At 43.5% G+C, this 23641-nt stretch overlaps 2 protein-coding genes across 3 annotated transcripts; one reads left to right on the top strand and one right to left on the bottom strand.

The window, feature by feature from the left end:
* Positions 1–85: 85 nt before the first annotated feature.
* On the top strand, positions 86–8151 carry atg13 (ATG13 autophagy related 13 homolog (S. cerevisiae)). 2 transcript variants are annotated; one of them, XM_033625412.2, is made up of 18 exons: positions 86–247; positions 1012–1092; positions 1828–1908; positions 2064–2183; positions 2350–2396; positions 2760–2900; positions 3037–3077; positions 3963–4059; positions 4176–4283; positions 4422–4509; positions 4682–4780; positions 5147–5230; positions 5401–5513; positions 5656–5797; positions 5928–6005; positions 6104–6211; positions 6702–6830; positions 6944–8151. In XM_033625412.2, the coding sequence occupies exons 2-18, from the start codon at positions 1024–1026 to the stop codon at positions 7019–7021; spliced, it is 1623 nt and encodes a 540-aa protein (XP_033481303.2). In that variant the 5' UTR covers positions 86–247; positions 1012–1023; the 3' UTR covers positions 7022–8151. The 2 variants fall into 2 exon arrangements, with proteins under 2 accessions (XP_033481303.2, XP_033481304.2); XM_033625413.2 differs by lacking the exon at positions 4682–4780 and having other exon boundaries at positions 87–247.
* Positions 8152–10822: 2671 nt separating this feature from the next.
* kpnb3 (karyopherin (importin) beta 3) lies at positions 10823–22545 on the bottom strand. The gene is made up of 26 exons (XM_033623656.2): positions 22396–22545; positions 19396–19476; positions 18363–18555; positions 18169–18271; positions 17945–18041; positions 17754–17858; positions 16970–17092; positions 16741–16861; positions 16567–16654; positions 16356–16462; positions 16146–16270; positions 15952–16041; positions 15685–15858; positions 15364–15582; positions 15187–15270; positions 14966–15098; positions 14764–14885; positions 14510–14606; positions 14237–14409; positions 14033–14144; positions 13862–13917; positions 13629–13751; positions 13267–13486; positions 12949–13177; positions 12718–12859; positions 10823–11952 (listed from the first exon to the last, which is right to left on the bottom strand). Exons 1-26 carry the CDS (start codon positions 22474–22476, stop codon positions 11866–11868), a joined length of 3285 nt encoding a protein of 1094 aa, XP_033479547.1. The 5' UTR covers positions 22477–22545; the 3' UTR covers positions 10823–11865.
* Between the last annotated feature and the right edge of the window lie 1096 nt (positions 22546–23641).

The raw sequence follows: 23641 nt of genomic DNA, 5'->3' as shown, positions 1-23641 counted from the left end.
CTCGTGTTTTACTGGCTGTATATTTTGCAGATATTTTTTTAAAAATCAACGAAAGTGCCTCTGTGAAAGTGCTACTATCCAAACACGTCGACATGGAGAAGATAAACAGAAAAGTAGCACAGTCTCTGCTGACGTTGTGTTCATCTGGATTGGACGTGTGAATGTTTGTTCAGCGCCGCGCTGCGTGCCACCTTTCTTACATCAGTTAACGCTTAATTGAAGCTACATTGCTAAGGGGAAAGCTAATGTAAGTTTTGTCGTTTTGTTGGGAAGTTAAAGTGCGTGGTATTTAGCTAGCTAGCTAACATTAGCCACAGGCTAACGCTAGTTGCCCAGTGAGTCACCAATCTAGTGGCTGTGCCTCCTCTTTTTGAAACATAAACGTTAAGACAGTATCAGTGAAATGGCGACATTTTATGTTATTAATTTGCCAGGTGGTGTGGTGCACCATTTAAGTGGTTGTCAGTGTTACGTCGTGGAACATGACCTCGAAATTATATTCGGACAGTTTCATGTCAACGTGGAGGCCTCACTTGCTATCTGGTGACATAAACAGATGCTATATGGAGGGTTAAAAACAGCATTGTTATTCCGGTTAAATACCGAAGGCAGCATTCTCATTGTGTTGTATATTGCTTCCTTTTAGCATTCATTAAATTGTTAGCTAGCAGAGTGCTACATATGTGGTGAAAATGGTTTGTTTTGGTCCATACTTGGCTGGGCTTTTGGTAACTGAACTGTTTGTGTATATGAAACGTGAGGAGTGAATGTACTGTGTAAATATTCATACATATTGCAGTTCATCTCATGTCATGAGCTATTTAAAGTTTGCATTTAAAATTAGTTAAGTATAATTTTGGGTGCATTGGCAAATTTATTATGATTCATGACCTAATTACTGAAATAACTGCAACTATATCTTGGTTATCTTCAAAATAATTTTCTTACAGTTATAGTGGATTATGATCACTGTTTTCAGTATCTGTAATGAGTTATCTTGTGTGATTGCAGGGTCGTGACAACATGGACAGTGGCCTGAGTCCCCAGGATAAAAAAGACTTGGACAAGTTCATTAAGTTCTTTGCTTTAAAGGTAAGAAGCCTGTATTGTAATGCCCCTGTTCCCAACATAGGATATGAATGTCGCGTCTGTGATTGCAGGTCTCTGAGGGAATATTTTGAAGCCTGGCGTGCACTCTAGTGGCTTTGTTTTGTTGACACCCTTCTTAAATGGTTGGTTCATTAAAACATTTTCTCAATTTCTCTGTTTATCTATCCGCACAGAGAGTTTGGGTTTTATTTGCCCAGGTTTTGAGAGACATTATTGATATTTCTGCCTCCACACGTAAGGATGTGAATTGAGATCTTGTTCCAGATTGTGCGATCTATTAGAATTGTATGCCTCTAAGATTATCAATTCCTTTCATGGAGGAAGGCATGCTTTTCTGACAGTTGGGTATTGCGAAACAAATAGGTCAAGCTCATGTGTCTGTGCTGCTGGAAACTTACAACAAGGAGTCATTGTGGAGAGGAAGAAACAGTCCAAAGCATGCTGTATTTTATGAAGAAGAGTCACACGCATACCTTTTTTATAGTGTTCCTTCACAGCAATAATAAAACTGTTGCTTGCCACAGGGATCAGTTAAGACTCAGAATGATTATCAGAATTGATATCAGCTTTGGTGTCAGCTATATCTTCTAGTTTTGAAAAATTATATTTAAACATATTCAACAGCAACATGTCTTTCCATAAAAAAATGTTGCTGTTATCTGTCGCTGATACTCCTTCACTACTTACTAGTAAAGGTTTCTTATGTCCTGTTTGTAGACGGTCCAAGTGATTGTCCAAGCTCGTCTTGGAGAGAAGATCTGCACTCGCTCGTCCTCGTCGCCTACTGGCTCTGACTGGGTAAAATAATTTAGTGGTTCTTTTACCTTCTGCCATTTACTGTACATACACATACACATGTATGTAGCTGTCTTTGACAGTTGGTCCTCTTCTGTAAAGGTGTATATTAAGGTGTATATTAACATAATTTTGGTTGTTATTATTATTTCTTCTAGTTTAATTTGGCCATCAAAGACATCCCAGAGGTGACCCATGAAGCCAAGAAGGCACTGGCTGGCCAACTTCCAGGCATCGGACGCTCCATGTGTGTGGAGATCTCCCTTAAGACGTCAGAGGTAAAATCTCCCTCAATGTGGCCAACTCAAATCATCTACTGCTGTCAGTTTTCTTACTCTGTAAAGTGACTTTTTACTCAAAGGCCTTCAAATTGTGCAAGGACTGTAATGTAAGCTGAAACTGATCAAATAATCGGTTGTCTTCTTCTATCTCTGTCTCATTCAGGGTGACTCGATGGAGTTAGAGACCTGGTGCCTGGAGATGAATGAAAAGTGGGTGAATTTAATGGCAAAATGTGAAAGGAATGTTTATTAAAATAATGGGTTTGTCAGTGCTGGACGTGTTTCTCTGCCTCTGTAAAAAATTACAGTGTGTACATGATTAGTTTGGAGGACCACAGATCTGTATCTAAGGTTGTAGACCCCCCATGACTGTGCTGCTGTTGTTGAAATTGCAATACATAATAAGATTACATAAAAACACTGAAGGAAATGATTAAAGGAATCTTGAGCTGTTCGACAAGTCAGTGTTGGATTGGTTGACTAATTGTAATATAGGTAACTTTACCCTGTTATTAACTTATCACCACACTGCTCACTTGTTATGAGTCAATGTCATTTCTGTCTCTGCTGTAGGTGTGATAAGGACATCAAGGTGTCATACACAGTCTACAACCGTCTGTCTGTCCTCCTGAAGTCTCTGCTGGCCATCACCAGAGTAACACCTGCCTATAAACTATCCAGAAAGCAGGGACATGACTATGTCATATTGTACAGGTGGGTGAACTCCACCTGTCTCCTTGTTAAACAGCTGGTTCAACTGCCAAGCTACACCCACTTTGATCTGACTCCTGTTACATTTAATGGATGGATGACATACATCGCCACCTGTTTCTGCCTCTCTCATGTCTAGGATTTACTTCGGAGAAGTTCAGCTGAGTGGATTAGGAGAAGGTAACTGTAAACTCTGCTTCTTCAGTGACATGTTGTAAATCACTAATAACAAGCATCAGGACTAACAGCTTCAGGCCTACGTGTTGCACTGTAGACCAGTGGCTCCCAGCTGGTGCAGCTACGGGGTCCAGATTTCTCTTTAGTCATTTAGTTCAAAGTCCACATAGTTTAATATATTCCACGTCATGCTTCTGTTTGGCCATGTGGTCGAGCTAGTTTGCTGTCTATGTCCAGTAGCTGTCCATGTCCAGTAGCTGTCCATTCATCACTCACTCTGCAGCAGGAAACAGTGCTTCAAAATAAAGGCTCTGTGCCGCAAATTCACTGTACTTCCAAATAAAAGCAAACATAACACATTCAGGAGTCACTTGCAGCCCATTCAGACCAACTTTTGGACCTTGACCCACCAGCAGGGGACCACTGCTGTAGACATTACACAAATAAGGCTTTACATAGTCGTGTACTTGAACCTTACAGTCGAAGGTGCAAAAGGACTTAAAAATAAGACTACATTCTAGTTTTTATTTTTTATTTTTAGAGAAATTAAGTTTATTGTGCCTTTTTTGCCCTCTTGTGCTTGCCACATTAAAAGATGCTCAGAAACCAAAATTTGTCAATAATGGTACAGTTTTTATAGTCTTGAAAGTGAGTTACACCATTAAAAAAGGAAACACTAAGTTGCAATCATGCCCTTCTAGAGTATTTCCTCATTGAGGGCAAACATTACTGTAACATATGAGACCAAATGCAGCATATTTAGGATAATTGAAAGAGAAGGTACACTGAAAATGTCTCTAACATGTGGAATAAATTAATTTTAATCACATTCACTGCTTCACCGTAACTGATAGTCTTGTATCCTGAAGTTTGTTGTTTGTTTTTAAGGTTTTCAGACAGTGCGTGTCGGCGTTGTTGGCACCCCTGTCGGCACAGTCACACTTTCATGTGCTTACCGCACCAACCTGGCATTCATGTCCAACAGGTAACTAACACACTACATATGAAACAACACAGTTTTCCTACAAAGAAAGTTATTATTGCTATTTAAAGTCAAAATGAGCATAAGTAGTCAACTATTGAAATGTTGTCTTTCTGCAGACAGTTTGAGAGGTCAGCTCCAATCATGGGGATCATCGTGGATCACTTTGTGGATCCCCCCTGCAGCAGCCAGCGCCCTGCAAACATGGGACATCCCTGCAACTACAGGTAGCGACAGAAAGCTGTGGAAATAAATGCAGCCAGAATGAGGTTTATAACTTTGCTGCCTTCTTGCTGCAGTTTTTAAAAACTTGAATTATCTAAATTATAATGTGTGTGTGTGTGTGTGTGTGTGTGTGTGTTCAGAGCTCCAGATGAGGAGGACGGATATGCAGGAGTTCAGGATTCCCAGGAGGTCTGCACCACCTCCTTCTCCACCTCCCCTCCCTCACAGGTGAGAGGACACACTCACTCGCTCCTCTTAACTGTCTCTTTCTTGATCCTTTGACTTCTTCTCTCCATTTTCACGCCTGTTTTTTATTTCACTTTCTCTTCTCTCTCTCTGTCTGTTTTCGTTCCTGTTGTCTTTATATCGTATGTTTATCTGTGTGTCGGCACTATCTCAGTGTGTGTGTACACTGAGCCCTTCGCCCTCTAAACTGTCTAAGCCCCTCCCGCTGGACAGTCTGCCGCTTCCATTGGCTCCCGGACTTGTCACTCACACTGTGAGTCTATGCTGGCCCCTGTGAGAGTATGACTGTGTGTGATACACTGCACTGAAAAACTCTGTTGGTCACTGTACTTCTCATTTGTTTCAGAGTGTGTGTTGCTCCGTGGTGTCAGAGTTGCATCATTTTTACCATCATCCCTTTTGACTATGTTCAAAGTTTCATCACTTGCTTTATGCACTGTAGACCTTTTTCGTCATGATGCATTATCATCTCCACAACATATACCACAGTAGTTACCTGTTCATCTTTGAGCCATCTCAAAAGCACAACTGTGACGTTGTGACAAATCTGTGTATGTGTCCACTGCAGTGTTTTGTGATCAATACTCCCTCTTCTTTCTGTCTGTCTCTCTCTCTGTAGCTGTATGCTTCCAGGTTATCATATCAGCCTCCAGCTCTAGCAGGAGCTGCTGAGCTTTGTCACCCTGCTGCCAATCCAAACCAGGTAATACACCAGTCTGTCACTAAGCAGCTCACCTCCACGTGCATATAAACTGATACATACAGATGTATATTCCAAATCTGTTTTTGATATGATTAATATCCCACAGTATGCGTCATTTGAAATCACACATTTCTGCCCATCACTATAACTGCTTTGATCCTCTGTCTTAGGCGTTGCATGCTGGGAAGGAACATGGAGGGGTTGTGTTGGTTCCCACTCAGCCTTCTCATGCAGCCGACGCTCATCTGACAGTCGAGCAAGCCGCCAACACACCTGGCAGCAGGTAATTCTCTCCTGGCATCACTGAAAGACTGCACTAACAAGCTGCGTCGTTCTCCCTCAATTTCAAATCAAGCGATCAATTTTCTGCCCCATAAAACATGACATTGTAAATCAATATCCAAACAATAACTCTCTCTTCCCAGTGGTGACGATGACGGCCTGTCGCACAGTGGAGAAAGACGGAGGGAGGAAGTGAGGAGGAGCGTTTCTCCCTCTGACCCTGTGGAGTCTCTCAATGCGTTCACAAGGAAAATCGGAGCCTTTGTCAATAAACCCAACACGCAGGTACGTCAGATATGACTGTTCATTCTGTGACTTCATACTTTACTGTTATCCTCACATTTTTTATGTCATGAAAGAAAAGTAAATGCTAAGGAGTACACTGATTTTAGCTCTGTGTTGTTTGTGTGTGTAGATAACAGCAGCCAGTTTGGACCTGCCATTTGCTGAATTTGCTCCACGAGGCCTAGACTCAGAGGAGAATGATCCCATGGTAACTACAGTGATACAGCAGATACTTTGGCTTGTCTTTCATGGATCATATAAACACAAACATTTCCTACATTTGGGGTATTCTGTGTGTGTGTTTAGGTGCAGCCTCCAGACTCTCCTCCTTGCCCGTCGCCTCTGCAGGCCAGCCTCCATTCTCAGGGCTCAGAGGGATCGGGGCAGCAGGACGACTTTGTCATGGTCGACTTTGTACGTATTTATTGCTCTGTTTTCTTCTGTCCGCTCCTTACAGCTTGGACTTTCCGCCATAGGCATAAATATATGTATTAGCACAATACGTCACTGTACTCAAGTGCTGAAATATGCATCATGGGGCTGAAATGAACTGCTGCCTGAAAGTGTTGAGAAGTTTATAGTCTGAACAGTGCCCTGATTCTTTTTGCCAGTGTAAAACCAGTTAGTGTGATGATGATGAGGTGTTTGGAGGAAATTACTCCAGTCACGTTGAGACATTTGCCCAGAACATGAGAAGGTTGATACCCCTCTCTGTATGCTAAACATAAAGCTGTAAAGAGCAGTCGGTTAGCATAGCTTAGCTTCGCATAAAGACTGGAAGCAAGGGAAACGGTTAGCTACGACAACAAAATCCCTCCACTGGCATATCAGAAGCTCATGAATTAAAGGAACAGTGTGTAAGATTTTTTAATGGTAAAATAAATGTAACTGTCTCTGTGTGCAGCGTCCAGCCTTCTCTAAAGACGACTTGTTGCCGATGGATCTGGGCACTTTCTACAGAGAGTTTCAAAACCCTCCTCAACTGGCCAGCCTCTCACTACACATCAGCTCCCAGTCGATGGCCGATGACCTGGTAACACCCCTCTTGTTTTTAATCTGATGATAAGTCGTTTTTAAAGCCTCAACGTGTAGAGCAAAACTGAATGCATGTGAGTTGTAACAGCGATTTGCGTTCTGTGTCTGCAGGACTCGCTGCCGGAGAAACTGGCCGTTTATGAGAAAAACATCGATGAGTTTGACGCTTTTGTGGACATGCTCCAATAGGGGAGGAGTGAAGAAAGGAGTACTACATGTGAGAAAAGACTTAATGGATGGTGGCAAATGACACTGAAAAAAAAGGAATGAAAGGAAGACGCAGACTGAAGGCTCTGTAATCGTTTGTTCTGTGAGAATCAGACTAAATCACCATATTTCAATGTGAAGCTCCTCATCTCTGATATCACCCTCCCTTACCTCCCTGTCAGGCACGTTCACCTCGCTTACCAGCTTGTACAGATCACTGTAAATACTGTATTATCTCTGACACTGACATACACCCCTCTCTGGTCTGGTAGTGTTAATTTAACTATTATTTTCTATGTGGCGCAAATCTGCTCTAGTCGTCAGTGTTTAATCAGGATTTCAATCAATTCTGTCACTTTAGACAGCCATGCAATTCAAGGACATACTACCTGCACTTTTTGTAAACCGTAGCTCACTATAAATGATCCACCCTCCCTCCCTGCTGAACACTACTGAAAGTTTCCTCGACATGATGGCCTGTCTGATCATATCGGAGGTGAAAGATCAGTGAAGGTTCTTCAAATCTTGAAAAGCTAGTCAAATAAACTGCACTTAGCCTCACAGCGGATGCTAGTCCTTTGCAAACAAGACGTGTTGTGTTCAAGAAATGCCCTGCTTTACGTTCTCAACATCGACAAGTAGCAGTTGAGAGTTGCTCAGAGGCATCTTGGAAGTGAAAAGCCTGTCATTCATTTAACCTAGCCAGGTGTTCCCAGCTGGTCTGGGTATATAAACTGCCAACTTCAATGTTTGCAAACGGGCCCCAATGGAATCTACCGTGATTTAAATTCTCTTCTTGTATGTACAGAAAGCACATTTCTCCATGCTGAATCAACTTGTGGAACTACACTCTGATGCCAGTTTATAGTATTAGACTGCATTAGTTATAGCTACCTAACAGACCGGCACCTGAGCGTATTTACTATAGGCTGAACAACATGCATATGTATATTTTGGGGGGTTTGTAAAGGTCGGATAAACATTTCCAGCTGTCCACAGAAGGGGCCGGGGTCACCATCCATGACTGTTCGAGTTTGGTTGAAAGCTTTAATTTAAACTTTTCTTTGCTGTTGGTCTAGATGTCCTAATAAAGCATGGCTGCTCTGTTGAAACAACCGATGTCTGTCAAGTGCCTGGGGCCAAACAAACAGGTAAAGAGCTTCATGTGTACAGCGTCAGACCAGGTGTAGACAGTTTTATAGAGGTAGCTGCACATGGATGGTGGATGTAAAATATAAGGAGACGAACCCTACACACTGAAGCACTGCTGGTGGAGGTTGGTTGCCAGTTTCACTGATGGTGTCTTCACAGCGGTGTCATAATGTTAGTCAAAAGCACATTTATAAATTGAAATAATGAGAGATGAATTTCATTATTTTTATTTACATTTCAGCTATAATTTCTCCGTATTAATCTTTATGCCTCCACACCCGCAATAGCTGTGACCGGAGGCATTATGTTTTCGGGTTGTCCATCCATACATACAAACGTACGTATGCCCTGTCCTTGTGAGCGCGATATCTCAAATGTCTTGAGGGAATTTCTTCAAATTTGGCACAAACTAGACACAGCGATGAACTGATTAGTTTTTGGTGGTCATAGGTGAAAGGTCAAGCTTACTGTGACCTTGTCCGTTTCATTCTTGTGAACGTGATATCTCAAGAACACCTTGAGGGAATTTCTTCAGTGTGGCACAGATGTTCACTTGGACTTAGTGATGAATTGATTAGATTTTGGTGGTCAAAGGTCCAAAGTCAAGGTTGGTGTGACCTTACATCCATCTCATTCTTGTGAACGCAATACCTCAAGAACAACTTCATGCATCTGTCACAATAATGATAGATGAGGTCACGGTCTGTGTGACATCATCTATCATTATTGTGACAGTGATATCTCAAGAATACCTTGAGGGTTTTCTTTAAATTTGGCACAAACGTTCACTTTGACTCAACAATGAGCTCATTAGACTGTGACCTCATCAGTCTCATTCTTGTGAACGCAATATCTCAACAGCTTGAGGGATTTTTTTTTTTTCAACTTTGGACTCAATGACAAACTCATTGGATTTTGGTGGTCAAAGGTCAAGGCCTTTGTGACCCCATTTGTCTTATTCTTGTGAATGTGATATCTCAGGAACACCTTAAGGGAATTTCTTTGAGGGAATTTTTAAAAGTTGGCATAAAGGTCCACTTGGACTCGAAAATAAATTTATTAGAATTTGGGGGTCAAAGGTCACTGTGACCTCACATAACATGTTTTTTGCCATAACTTGAGAATTCATTTGTAAATAATGGCAACATTTCACACATGTGAAATGAGGATAAAATGAAGACTTTTTATATCCAAAAGGTCAAAGGTCGACTTCACTGTGACATGTTTTGCAGAAACTTTTCTGGCCATCATTAAACGCTGTAACTCAGGAACAATGGAGACATTCGGTCAGATACTGAACTGGTGAAGCATAGTCAACTGTCACAGCTACAAGTTTGAGTCCTTTCCTCAGAAGTCCATCACAGGATCACTGATTTGCTGATATCGAGCTTCAGTTGATTGTTGCTGAACTATGTGACAAGCTTTTAGGGATGAGCAAGTACACTCTTAGCTGTATCTGTGTCTGTATATGTACTCCGAATGGCCACTGTTTTAGCTGAAGTGGGTGGGATTTAACCAGAAGTTATTTTAAGCCTGAAATTGATATAGGTTGATCAGAAGGTGCTATACTTATTACTGATCTCAAAAAATAATTAGAAAAAAAAAATCTGAATTGAGCTTCAGATCATTTTTAATCTCAAGAGTAATAGACTGAACACAGCTACCCAAATCAAGACTCTCCATCACAAGTACCTATATGGACACGTTTTACTCATACGATACTAAAAAGTTCGTTTCATCGGAGTTCTCAGCTTAACCCTATAAGCTCTATCAGTCATCGGTCCTCCTCTGGAAAAACTGTGTCCAAGTCAAGACATGTTTCTCACTGGAAATTCGTCACTGGAATCATACATGTCAATAGTAAAACTAGAAAGATCGCCCTGTGGTTGTATGTATGCTTCCATGAACCCGTGATGTTGCAGTTATTGTTTATATCCATGCCTGAAAACATGCAGCAGCACAGAAGATCTACACAATCAGCAGTTTCAAATTGGACACCCAAGATTAATGTCACCAATTAAGTGTTGCAGAACAGTGTGATGTCACAGTCAAGTTGAACTTTGACCTTTTGGATACAAAATGTCATTACTTTATTATTTTATCCTGTAAGACATTTGTGTAAGACTGCCATAATGAGCATATGAATTCTAAAGCCAAAAATGTATTTCGTGAGGTCACAGTGACCTTTGACCACTAACGTCTAATAAATTCATTCTTGATCGAAGTGAACATTTGTGCCAAATGTACATTTTCTCATCATTTGTGTAGGAATTCTGAAGTTCACCTTCGACCACACATCTCAAATGCTCCAAGTGGACATTTGTGGTAAATTTGAAGACATTTCCTGTGTTGTTGAGAACTGTTCACGAGAATGGGATGAACAGATGTAGAGGCATAAAAACGTACATTTCGGCAAAAATACACCTGATAGCTTTAACTGAATTCCTTCAAAGTCTTCACTACATACGAGTCTGGACAGACATGGACATAAACTGCAACTTGACTGGTTAGCAGAGGCAAACAACCACAGGTGGTGATTCTAGTTTAGATTTTGAATTAACCACATCCGTCATTTAAGTGTACTTTAAACTATTCCTTCAGAAAGGTAAATGAATCAAAGGAAAGAATGTGTCAGAATTCTCAAATGGAATTTTATTGTTGGTATTTTCCATCACATACCTGCAGGGCTGCAAAGGGTCAAAACCATAAAGTTAAGAGAATGGTAGCACGCAGTTTACAAATACTCTACAATTCATGTTCTTTCGACTTGCCACACACACCATCTGGCTGTGACCAACTACAGGTTATTGCTCCTGTTTCCGAGAGCCCCTTACTCTGACACTGCTACCTAAAGGGCTGAGAACCGTTAAGCAAACATTTCATCTTCAGACTCATCATGTGAACAGCTATCTGGAAGGCTATGGAAGAAAGCTGCTTAAATCAAGTCTCCCAGACAACGATGACGTAATTTTCTAACTATTTATGTTTTCTAGAGTTAGCCACTTAACATGCCGTTACGTTTTGAAACATCCCCTCTGAGTTGTGGCACACAGAGGCTATTTCCCCCCAGGTAATGCCGGGAACACGGAACGAGAAAATAAACAAAATAAAAATACAAAAAAAAAAAAAAAAGAAAAAAAAAGAAAAATCAATTCACAGGAGACAGGCAGTGATCGCCCAGTGTGCATTTCCACCTCATTCAATTGCTCAGTCCACGAGAATGTCCTGTCCCCATTTCCCCCCACTGTGGCCCCCTCTGAGACTGTCCAATGAGTTTGCGTTGGGCGACGTGGAGAATGAGTCCCTCTGGGCACGGCTAGACAAAGTCAAACATCAGGGAATGGTTGGAAACAAAATGTCCAGATAGAAGACCGATAAGATGGGGACACTTTACTCTGATTCCCACTTCCTCGGATACAGGGTGAAAGTCTTTGAGGTGGATGGCCAATGTCCTCCATTGTCATAAATATCCAACCTGCTCCCCCAGTCGGCTGAATGTGGGCGGGGTTATATAATAGTGGGGTCGGGGTGGTGATGGGGTTGCGAAGGCTGGCGTCCTTACACACTACAGATCAGAGCAGGAGAAAGAAGAGGGAGTGTATGGAGGAGGTCCAAGAGCTCAACTTTTCTTCATGGGCTTTGTAGAGAGCGGGGAGGTGACCGGGGGTTCAGGCTCAGGCGGTATTCAGTAGGTCCTGTATGGCTTTCTGCTGTGTCTCGTTCAGTGTCGATACACACTGTGTCCATAACCCTGCTGACACCTGGATGACACAACACAAGGGTCAGCTTCATACATTTCCATTGAAGGCATTTTAAGACCAGATCATTTTTAACCACATTTAAGACAAAACATTTTTTAAATTCAAGCATTGCTAGTAAGTATAAACGTAAGTAGTAAATTCATATGTGGTCCTGTGCAGAGGTAGGAATATGGTTATTAATTTGAGATAGTTCCATTTTACAAACCCCTCAGTGCGATTAAAATGTGAAGACAGTATAGGGTTTTAAAGATTTCGATGGGAATGTCGCACCGTTATTCTTTGGAACTGGGGACAAGGTTGTCTCGCCTTAGAGCCTGCAGCAGCCAGCGCCATATTGATGTCTGTGTAAAAGGGACAGCTGGCAGGATGGGACGGGTGTGACCTTAGCAGCTAACTTGAAGAACAGCAGCTGAAAATGTCCACATACTGGGGACACAATGAGGCCCAGGAGCTCCCTACCATCAGAGCTGAGGACCAGATCTACCACCATATAACAGGGACGGTAAGTGATTGTTATTTCCATGTTATGCCATTGTTACTGTTCAGGAAGTGCTGTCAACGTCTATGTTATGTCACACATGCTTATTTTGCTTACGGGACGTCAGCACGCTATCTAAAAATCACACATTGGGTTTGGATATGTGTTAAAAAAGCAAAGGCGGCGTAATGAAGGGACTTCATAGGGGCCCTATCACACAATTTCTATGTAAAAAGGGCGACAAGGAAATCAAAAGACGAAATAAAACCTTGCGGCTAGACGCTCACCTGTACTTGACGGATGACATTTGCCAGCCGTTTGCTGCATGCGTCTTCACTCTTAACCGATTCGTTCGCAACTCCGTCTGCGATGATGAGGAAAATTTTGGGAAGGTTGGCGTTGTCTGGTCCGAGGACGATGGGGTTGTTGCTGTGGAGAGACGACGGAAAGGAAAAATTGCAAGTTTGAACATCCCCAGATTTAAAACTAATAACAAAAAGGTATTTCCATGGCTCTACCTTTCAATGAGGTCACACAGGAAGTCGAATGTGTGCACGGCCTCCTCTTTGTCCTCGTTGAGCGGTAGCCAGCCGAGCCAGTGGGGGAGGATCTCATTAACGTTTACGCACTCCGGCCGAAACCTCATGACTTTTCCTACAGCAGAGATGCAGTTCTCTGTAGCGTTGACGTTCTCCTTTGAGCGAGAGTCAGCTGCCTGGATGACCCGGACCAGCAGGGGGATGGCCTCTGGATCAAACAGACACAAAGACGCAGAGTTATCGAAAAGCAATAAACTGCCAACAACACTGCAGGTGAAGACAAGCAGCAGGACATACCTGTACAGAATGGGCGGTAATTCTCTCCTCCATACTGAGCCATGACACCGACACCGTAGGCGGCTGCCTGCCGAACCTCTGGGCTCGTGTCGCACAGTGACTGCAACATCGGCCGCAGGAAATACTCGGCGTATTTGAAGGAGGCGGGGCTGCAGTGCTCTACCACGTCGTCAAAGATGCACAGACCCCACTGTCTGTCCGCCCACGGCCTGTTGGGACACTAAAGACATGAAGAAGAACAATTTCAATTTCTGGACTTGAAGTGAAGATACAGAGAACAAATACTAATGCACACAACATCACTGCAGACAGATATATTGATTCATTCATTCATTGCCAATCTGAAAACAGGAAGTACTCACTATTAGCTGGACGATGAGCTGCAGCAGCTGCTCAAACCAAGGCAGCACCTTCTCTTTGTAACTGCTGAACACTGAGTGCAGGATGTCGGACACTTTGGTCAGGATGTACACGTCGTTCTCATCCTGGAATAGCAAAAAAAAAAAAAAAAAAAAGACAAGGGAAAACTGATGGCTCACCATTGTTTCAGATGGAACAGTTATCGGACAAAAGGTTTTCATAACAGTTCCTTTACCTCGTCTTGTAATGATTCTTCCACCTGCTCATCATAGTCTTCATCCTGTCTCTTGGCTGTGAAGGACAAACAAGTGTTCTGTGAGGACTGGGTATAAACACACTTCTCATATGAGTTTTGTTTCAGGGATAAATGTAAAAATTCAGCTCTACGGCTGTGATGAAGACGCACCCTGTCTGAGCTCCTGGTTCTTAAAGTGCTCCTCCAGTTTTCCTTTCAAGATGCCGCCCAGCTCCTCAAAATGCTCGTTGTTCAGACAGCCGTCTCCCATCAACTCAATGCACTTTGAATAAAAAAAACCCCACACCCTCAGTCAGGTCAGAAACTGCACCACATTCCTTAATATATTCAAATGGAAAACTTCAGGAAAGTTACCTTTGCAAAAGAGTGCATGATCTCTGACAGGACATCAGAGTCTGGCTCGGTGCCGATGGCCTTGATGAGAGCGTCGCACATAAAGTGCCACATCTGGGTAAGGTACTCTGGTCCTCGCACCCGTGCGCACTCCAGCAGCAGGGGCATGGACTCGGCTGCAGCCACCCGCACACGTGAGACAGTTAAGGAAACGGCATCATCAAATCCCATATTCTTTTATAAATATTAGCATTTGTAGTTAAAAAGGTTTAAAAGTCCAGAACAAAAGGATATCATCATGGAAGTAAAACTTGAGCAGAGGAACCATCAGCTTCACCACCTGCTCCGTGTACTCCACAAAGCCCTCCTTCAGCTCTTTGGCATAGCACACCTGGAACACAACACAGAGGGCTGAAACACGAGCAATGACCTCAGTAACATCTGGTTCTATTCCAAATCTGCCTTCGACCCCCCTCAGGATCCTGACAGTCTGGCATAACACTCATGCGTCTCAGAGCTCTCCTGCTGTAGTGGACTGAACTACTCACCAGCATCTGGCAGGCAGTGGCTTTCTCCTCCAGGCCGGCCGTCTTGATGCCAAAACTCTGCTGGTCTCCCAGGTTGACAAACTCCCAGCCGTCATCCTCTGATATGTTCTCCATGTCCTGGGCTACAAGGCAGAGACGAACATATTCAGATACTGCATTTTCCAAAAGTCTATTAGTTAAAAACAACTGCTGTGTTACTTACTGTCGAGCAGGGCCACCTCAGGCTTGATGGAGGCCGTCTTCATCAGGGGCCCCATCACCACAGGCAGGTACTGCTGAAACTCCTTGCCCAGGATCTTACACATCCTGGCCCAGGCTGAGATCATGTACGAGATCTAAACCACAAGCAACAAAAACGTGACGACAGGTTCACCATATTCCAATGGTCAAAAAGAAATGGATGGTTAAAAGTTATGTCCCCACCTGAGGATCGTCATCCTCCAGGTCATTGAAGTCTGTCTGGGTTTTGAGGAGCAGCTGCATGACGGCGGAGGCATCTGGCATGAACTAGCAACAGAACAAAAAGAGGACATATGTGAAGATGGCAGCCACCTTAATTTAAGATTTCTGTGGAGAGTTTCACATCCAGTGCAGGCATACCTTCTCCTTGCCGACAGCCAGACCGATGAGGCTGATGCACTCGATGGTCTTGCCGCGAAGCAGCCGGAGCTCCTTCTGCACGGCGTTCTCCACGATGTGTTTGAGGGAGGGCATGAACAGGTCATAGTATGGCACAAACTTCTCCTCGGCTGTGTCGGCCACCGAGGCGATGGACGTCACCACCTGCTCCAGGACCAGTTTGGTACCCTTCTGGATCAACTGGGAAGAGAGAGGAGGACGCACTTGAGAATACTGACAGCAATAAACAGAAAATAAATGTTCCTTTTAATTTACCAAATCAAATGTATGGATTATTTGTACCTCTTGCAGCTTGGCTACCATGATGACGTGAAGGTGCTGCACCAAGCTGTCCAGGTAAGGGATCAGCAGTGTTTTGGGACAGTCCTCTGTAAAGTTGATGAGGGCGGCGGCAGCGTGCGCCTGCACCCGAGGGTTACTCTGGTCCTCCATGGTCTGAAGCAGGGCTGAGATCACCTGGAAGGGAGGAGGACGCAGGGTCAGAGTCTCCTCCTGCATCATACTTCCCCTCTAATTTATGGCATTAAATTAAACGGATGCATTGGTTACCTTGTCGTGGAATTTCTTCTGGAAGGTTGGTGCAAAGTCTGTGGCCATTTGTCCAATAGCGTTGCAGGCAGCATAGCGTACCCTTGGGTGCTGAGGAGGGAAAAGGAAGCCAAACTTACTACCATGATACAAGAACTTTGAACACAAGTCCTGTGATATGAGTGACTAAATAAGTAAATCAAGTCGTCTCTTACAGGATCGGAGCAGAAGAGGAGGACGAAGCTGACGATCTCTTGGAGGATGGCCTCCATCTGCTGGTGGCAGCCCTCACCGATGGCTGACAGCGCCATCAGCCCGGCGTGGCGGTACTTCCAGTCAGCTGGTGACAAACACAGTAGGTTGATCTCATGTTCATGTTTTACACGTGTGACTAAATATATTCCATTAACAGCGGGTTAACTTACGGTTCTGCAGCATCTGCATGATGTGCTGTTTGATCATGGGCAAAATTATCTTCCCTCCCAGACCGCAGGCAATTCTGTCAAGGGCGCTCTCACCAGCCACAGCGTTACTGGTGAGTGACAAGAAAATCACACAACACAAGTGTACAATCACTTTCTGAAACCTCTGAGCACTTTGCAGATACACTATATAAACTGTGGATTTGTGTCTTACCTGTCAAAGTCATCATCCTCCAGCTCATCGGCCATGGCCCACTCGTCATCGTCCTCGAGGTCCACCATCATAGCCAGCATCTGGGGCACTGATGACACAAAGCGCAAGTATTACAACTCTTCTATACAACTTCTTTGGGTGACCGAAAGTCATTTAAGGGATCCAGACTCTCACCACTCTGAGCCACAATGGCTGTGTGTTTCCTCAGCATGGCTGCTGCGGTCTCAGATAAGGTGACAATAACCTCCAGCGCCAACTGCCTCTGCATGTTTGTCAGGTTGGTGTCGGCACACAGCTGAAGAGACAAGGCAACATGTCGGTCACAGAGCTGACAGCCAAACAAACCCTTAAATTAAGTTTCCATGCAAAAACAAACGTTCCTATATTACATAATATCTCTCACCTTCAGACAGAGCTGCAGGGTGGCCTCCAGGTTGGGTCTCAGGTATTTGGGTGCTGTGTCTGCAATTTCCACCAAGGACTTGAGCACGGAGTCATCTCCCTGGTAGCACGACTCGTTCACCGCCTGATTAGAAACAACAGGCGCTGGGGTTAGTGTTGCAAATGCATTCATTCGACAGGGGCATGCTGCTGCTGCTGAATTTACACCAGCACCGCAATCTGATGGCTTAACCTCCACCTACCATCATGAGTCACAAACAAGAAAATACTCACGAAACACTGTTGCAACAGAGCTTAGCTGCTCTTTCCTCAATGCAAGCAGTGTCATCTCTACATACTGTAGCATGAGTAGGAATTAGAAGCCTTGCTACGCCTCTCAGTAACGGCAAACAAGCATTGCAGCTCTTACTTTGAAGCTCCATTTACGATTTGCAGATGAATTTCCTTATTTACTTTCCACATAATGACTTTATACAATTATGCAAACAATATAGAGAGCAACAAGCCGCTCTAGAAGTCAAACGGGGTGTCATTTTCACCTGGACTTTTTACTGTATGATCCAAATTAACATTAGCGAATGCATACATATCAAACTACAGGGCATGTAACATTTAGCTTGCATTATTCGGTCTCAAGAGGCTCGTGTAGAAAACTTTACAGACTGCTTAAAAGCCTTTACTGCCAGTGCAAAACACACAACACAAAACACTGCTCTGGACGATAAACTTGTGGGAAAACTCAGATAGCATCAGTAACTAATTGAGAGGTCGCTGTGGTGTCGTACCTGCAGGATGCCTGGCAGCAGGTCGGCAAAGTGCTTCAGCAGTGCTGTGTTGCTTTCGTTTGACAGGACAAAGGATGCTGCAGCCCGAGCAGCCAGGGTACGAATCTGAAGGATAAGTGGAAAACAAATTAATGCACAGGAATATAAACCAGGAATCTAACTACCCCAAATCCGCTCTTGTGAGACTGTACCTGTGGGTTTGCCTGGTCCTGCATGCACTGAACAAGCATGCGTTTGATAACCTCCATATAGTGCTGCTGCTGGTTGCCGAAGATTCCTGGGAAGTTCCTAAACAGGTCAGGACACAAAACTGTCAGCCAGCAGCACTTCAGTTTAAACATACAAACAGTTTGACTTAATCGTGTAACTATATGGCCTGAATAAAAGATTTGCGATAAAGCAAACAGGAGCTCACCAGAATATGTGCAGAGCAGATTCTCGCAGGTTAACATTGTCCGAATTGACAGAGTCAAAGAGAAACTTGAGCACCTCAGGCCACTGGTTATTCCCATCGTCATCTGGATCAAAGACAAAGTGAGAGGATGAGCAGTGATGATGGCTAAAATCGTCCACACAAGACCAGTACATAAAGGAGAAGAGGGGCATTACCGATGAGGTTGCGGGTGAGCTCTGCCGCAATGTCGCAGACCTTCTTGCGGATGTTTGGTGAGGTCTCCTGCTGGATGCTGGTCAGCAGCTCTGTCTTGATGGCCGTCTGCATCTCCAGGGTCAGGCCCGGGTAGATCTCCTCGAAGGACGATGACAGCAGCCGCCGCAGCAGCACCGCCGCCATCTGTTTGACCTGAGTGGACAGAATATTTGGTTTCAGCATTATGCAATGCTTCTTTCCACAGCCCCACAGTGACACCATGACTTAACAGATTGTTAGTTTCTGGTTTGGTCAGGCAGAGCGGCTTTTCTAGTATTTATTTGATCCCAATATGATTTTAACCCCATTTTATTACAGCTTTCCTTTAATAAAACACAATGATATCATTAAGTGTCACTGGACAGACAGTTTGATCGCAGCTGCTAAACATGTAATGAAATGTTTATAGTCAATGGTCACTCTAAAAAAAATAATTTAACCACACAGACAAAACCAGCCGCATCTCAAAAAGCAAAGTCACTCTCCCTGGGCCAAGCACCTCTCTGCCTGCTCCCATTTCAAGGCTCTAAAAATATCAGCCTTGAGGTAAAGAAAAGGAGAGGAAGCATGAGGGACCAAGCAGCTGCTGGACTCAGAGTAAACTGCCTAAATGCCAAAACCGTGACTCATAATGAGCCTTGGTGTCGGGCCGTAGCGAGGGACCACGTGTGATGGCCGGACCGCATTCCTAAAATGCCGTCAGTGTGGCACCTTTTCAAAGCAGAGATATTACAGTAATGCGGACAGGATGCTACATCACATGGCCTCTGCACTATTCTTCAACACTGACAGCATGAATGCTTCTGACCCTTCTTCCTTCCCGACATGACAAAAGTTCATACCAAGCCTGGTGATAATACTCGTTTCTAATTGGCTAGCAGGTGTCTGTTTAAAGTCAAGCTTTAAGCGAGGCACACAGTCCATCAAAGCTTAAACACGTGAAAACAAACAAACTGAGGAGCCACAGATATGTCAAGTGTTACGTGTACAAACCTCCTCTGCAGCAGATGCATCTCTGATAGCCTGCAGCAAGAATGTGATCTTGTTCTGGCCCAGGATGGTGTCATAGGTCTCCTGCAAGGAAAATGAATGGACAGTGGTGTGGGTGAGTCATGCCTTACAGATGTAAGCACTGCAGATGCATGACTTTAGCCCCGTGAAAAATGAATTTGCACCAGTGAGAGTGTCATGTTCACGTTGTCACAGTCACAGAAGCGCCATTTTGCCACACTGCAACAGATGCTGGGGTTGGTTCACAGTTTCATCAGTCTTTATGGATGAATTAAAACATGGGCGTGGCTATTAAAAAGCTGGTTTTATTCCCTGGATGTTAATGACTGTAAAATAAGCCTCACACTTGCACTATAATCGGTTTCTCTGGTAGGCAAGAAATTATTCTCAGCGGGACACACGTACACTTACGAGCTGTGTATCATAATGACAACAGAATAGAACTTTAAATTCATAGATAAGAACAAGCAATTTATGTGGGAATCAATGGTTTGTGGTTTACTTTCCATTCCAGCTGACGTTCATTGCTGAGTGAACTCATCACAAATACCATGAGGCTGCTTCACATTAAAGTTTTCCACAGGACACCGGAAGACTTTGTGAAGCAGCTCTACAGTGTTGATTAATCATCCAAGTTTGCGTCTGACTGCCAACTCCTTATTTGATTAAAAACTTCACTTCATCTAGATTTGGACATTTCCCCATCAGAGGATCAGTTAAAATATAGCAAAGCAAGAACTGACGAAAAGAAGCAGCCACAAAGTGATTATAGCAGTTTGGACGCTTCAAATATTCAATATCATGGGACGTGAATCTCTCAGAGGGGGGAATATAACATAAATAAGGCTTGCAGTTCTGATTCATTTGCTTTGGTCTTCAGCTGCTTCATTAAAGCCACCAAAGAAATGCAAACACACGATGCTATGTAGGGATGCAGTGCAACCTTGGGTGTGTGCTCCAAGGATATAATCACAGATGATCATGTGCAATAGAGCTAATGGTAAACAAAGAACTTTGTTTCCTCCATTTGTGTTTTTAAAAGAGTACACACTTGCATGACAAAGACAGGACAGGGAGGAGCATCAGTGTGGCAACAGTATGGTGGCAGAGAAACCTGATTGCTGACCTGGGACATTTTAATGGAAACTGTAAACGAAGGCAACGTCTGACTTATAATTAAGTTATTTCCTTCATCTGCCTGACATCAAATGACATTCAAATGCTTTTATCAATCATTAAACGAACAGTTAGGATTATTTGAAGTGGGTTGCACAGTAGATGTCATTCAGCATGACCCCAGTTTGCCAAAGTCACACAATAACCTAAATAAACTAAGGGATTGAGGCAGCAGCAGACCAGCAGTGCCTGTGTTCAGCGATGTTAAATCACTGTTTTTTTCCAATGGAGTCTGGCTGTGAAGCGAGTAATGTAACAGCTACATTTTCCAGCTGGAAATCACTGTGTGACATTGATGAAATGTGGTGACAATACTCGCAATACAGCATACACTAATATTGACTTTTTGGGTGGCTATGTTTTGTTGCTGGCCCCCATCCACTGCAGTACATTGCTTAACTTCTGTGTCAGACTCCAGCCTGCTTCTCCAAATTGTGGGCATGTTGACTGCCATCTACTGTTTGTAATATATTATCTATGGATATTACCCCATTACCCCAAAAACTGAACTGTCCCTTTAATTAGCCAGTCTAAAAAAGGACAAAGTGCCATCATCTATAAATATACTAATCAAAAGCCACACAACCTCAAGATGACTGTTATCTCACAACTTTAAGAACGCAACAATATTGTCCTTCATATCTTGCCATCCCTCTCATCATGTCTGAATGGGGTGAACTGGGGACACCTACAAATGTTTAGTAGCTGTGGTCTGTAGCTGTTAATATATGGGTTTAAACTCCTCTACAGATGGATCAATTCCCATTGTGCGTGTAAGACAGAAAGGGAGAGTTTCTATACAGGATGAAATCCAATGAGCTTAGTATCGCGGCGGACAGTCTGTGATTTATAAAGAAAACCGCTGACGGCCAGTGAAAGGGGGGGGCAGTGTGATAAGATTAACCACCCCATCCAAAAGTCTGGTGCTGAAGAGGTAAACTGTGGTAACAATGCGTTGCGACAAGAGGCTAATCGTGGTGGGAGTAAAAGTGAACAGGCCAGCTAGACTCAGCCCAAACAAATCCCCTGGAGGAACTAATCCAGTGTGAGGGGATGAACCGGGACGAGCCTGTGATGGTGACGTGACTGAAACTGAGATAATTTGCTTCGTGTGTAACGTTAAACCAAACGAGGAGGACAACATCACATTTTAAACAGTTGTGTTTAACAGACTTTCGGATAAAATGACTGAAGGCCATTGCTCAAGCACTGCTAACGTGTCTTCCTATCTGAATGAACTTCACCTGTAACGTAACCAACTGTTTGTTAACCGTTACGTCAATAACGTGACATATATATCGGTATTTAATCTCTGAATTCCTTCTCGTATGTATAAGGAACACCCTGTTAGCGCTAGCCTACTAGCTAATGAAACTAGCAACACTGTATAGGCTCCTTAGCCTCATGCTACTTCCTGTACTCCACCAGCTAGAAGGTTAGCTTCACTGTCAGCTGGAGAATTTGGGATTGGTACCCAACAAACGGAACATTTCGCTTTCAATCAGCCCGACTGAGTGTGACACAAACACGCACAACCCCACGGAGTCACGACTGGGCTCCTATCGGTGTGATCTACATTATGTTCACATAACTACGCAACATGGTGGAGGTAGTTAGCCTTAGCTGACTAGTAACTCGGTGTCGGCTTCACATTGCACGTGGGCTACCGAGCCTGACGTGAAAGCTTCCTGCGCGCGCGGCCAGACTGGGCAGCTAGGCGGCTAGCCTTTGCTAACCCCGATCGCACTGTTTTCTACCACAGCCGTACATGTCACCCACAAAATCGGCTCCGTTTCGTTCTCTCACCTCTGCTTGCTTCCTGACGTTGTTGTCAGGGCTCATCAGGTTGCCCAGCAAGAGGTAGAACTGCTGCTGCTGTTCCGCCATTGCAGTGAGATCCAAAAAGACCAGCCGGGTGGAGAAGCGGCGAAATGAGCCCGGCAGACACTGCTTCGGTCACACAATGCTGCTAGCGTCCCATTGGCTTGCTTTATCAACTCTACTCGTCAGTCATTGGACCAGAGACGTGTGTCAAACGCATCTCATTGGCTCACACGGGTTCTCGGCTCCTATTGGATAGAGGCCACACAGAAAAGTGAATGCGTTGTTCCTGTTAGCTAATAATGAATTGCTAAAGCGCGGGAAATTACCACATCACTGCTAGCAAAGCAGAGGCAGAGCTTTGCTTTTGTACGTGTATATTCGCGGTGAAAAGTAATTAAGTACATTTACTCAAGTACCGTATTTAAGTACTATGTTGCGATACGTCTACTTAAGTCGAGTATTTCCATTTTAAGCTACTAGTTTAGGCGTGTACTTAACTACAGTTTAAAGGGAAGTATTGTACTATAAAATGTACTATATTTTGCAGCTATAGTTGCTAGCTTAGTTACTTTTAAATAAAGTCCTCCACAGGGGGACTCCACAGCACAAGTAATATTACTTTAACATATTCTAAGTGCATTTTGCCACTAGTACTTCTCTGAGCTACTATTTAAAGAAGTAAGTGGGGTTTAATGTGTAATGGGTGTAATGGAGTATTTTCACACTGTGAAATTAATACATTAGATAAAGTATCTGTAACTTCTTCCACCATTACTTATCCCTCTATGATACCACGTTGCCTACATATAGCATACCCATTTCTGGCCATTAACACACACACACACACACACACACACTACATATTTAATTATGTTGAAATACTTAAAAAATAAAGAGCCATGGCCCTTAGGGAACTAATTGCACTGTATATATTGTAACATGACTTCCTGGAGGCCATGTTGAGTCCCTTTTTCGGGGCTTCAACCCTCCCTCTACAAAAATGGCCTGAAAACTGTCATTTTACAAAATGGGTTTACAATAATGTAAAAAAATGTACTTTAAATGTACTTTATTTGATAATTAAGTAATACAAAATTGTCAAAATTCAAATGTTGCCTTCAAGGAACACTTTTTGTTAATGGAGCTCCACCATGACAGTTTTTGGTGTGATGTATTTAGGTTTATATGCTGTTCAAATGCATAACAGTTATCATAATTTTCTTGTTAC

Source organism: Epinephelus lanceolatus, chromosome 24, assembly GCF_041903045.1.
Source record: "Epinephelus lanceolatus isolate andai-2023 chromosome 24, ASM4190304v1, whole genome shotgun sequence".
NCBI lineage: Eukaryota > Metazoa > Chordata > Actinopteri > Perciformes > Serranidae > Epinephelus > Epinephelus lanceolatus.
Note: the sequence above shows the minus strand (reverse complement) of the source record. Positions and strands in the feature narration are given on the sequence as shown.

Bases quoted from the DNA above. Each gene is read 5' to 3' on its own strand.
- atg13 (XM_033625412.2), top strand. From the start codon at position 1,024: ATGGACAGTGGCCTGAGTCCCCAGGATAAAAAAGACTTGGACAAGTTC. The intron at 4,284-4,421 runs GTAGCGACAGAA...GTGTGTGTTCAG, and splicing joins GGACATCCCTGCAACTACAG to AGCTCCAGATGAGGAGGACG. The intron at 5,798-5,927 runs GTACGTCAGATA...TTGTGTGTGTAG, and splicing joins TCAATAAACCCAACACGCAG to ATAACAGCAGCCAGTTTGGA.
- kpnb3 (XM_033623656.2), bottom strand. From the start codon at position 22,476: ATGGCGGAACAGCAGCAGCAGTTCTACCTCTTGCTGGGCAACCTGATG. The intron at 18,556-19,395 runs GTTTGTACACGT...CTGTCCACTCAG, and splicing joins ATGCATCTGCTGCAGAGGAG to GTCAAACAGATGGCGGCGGT. The intron at 18,272-18,362 runs GTAATGCCCCTC...TCTTTGATCCAG, and splicing joins GCTCACCCGCAACCTCATCG to ATGACGATGGGAATAACCAG.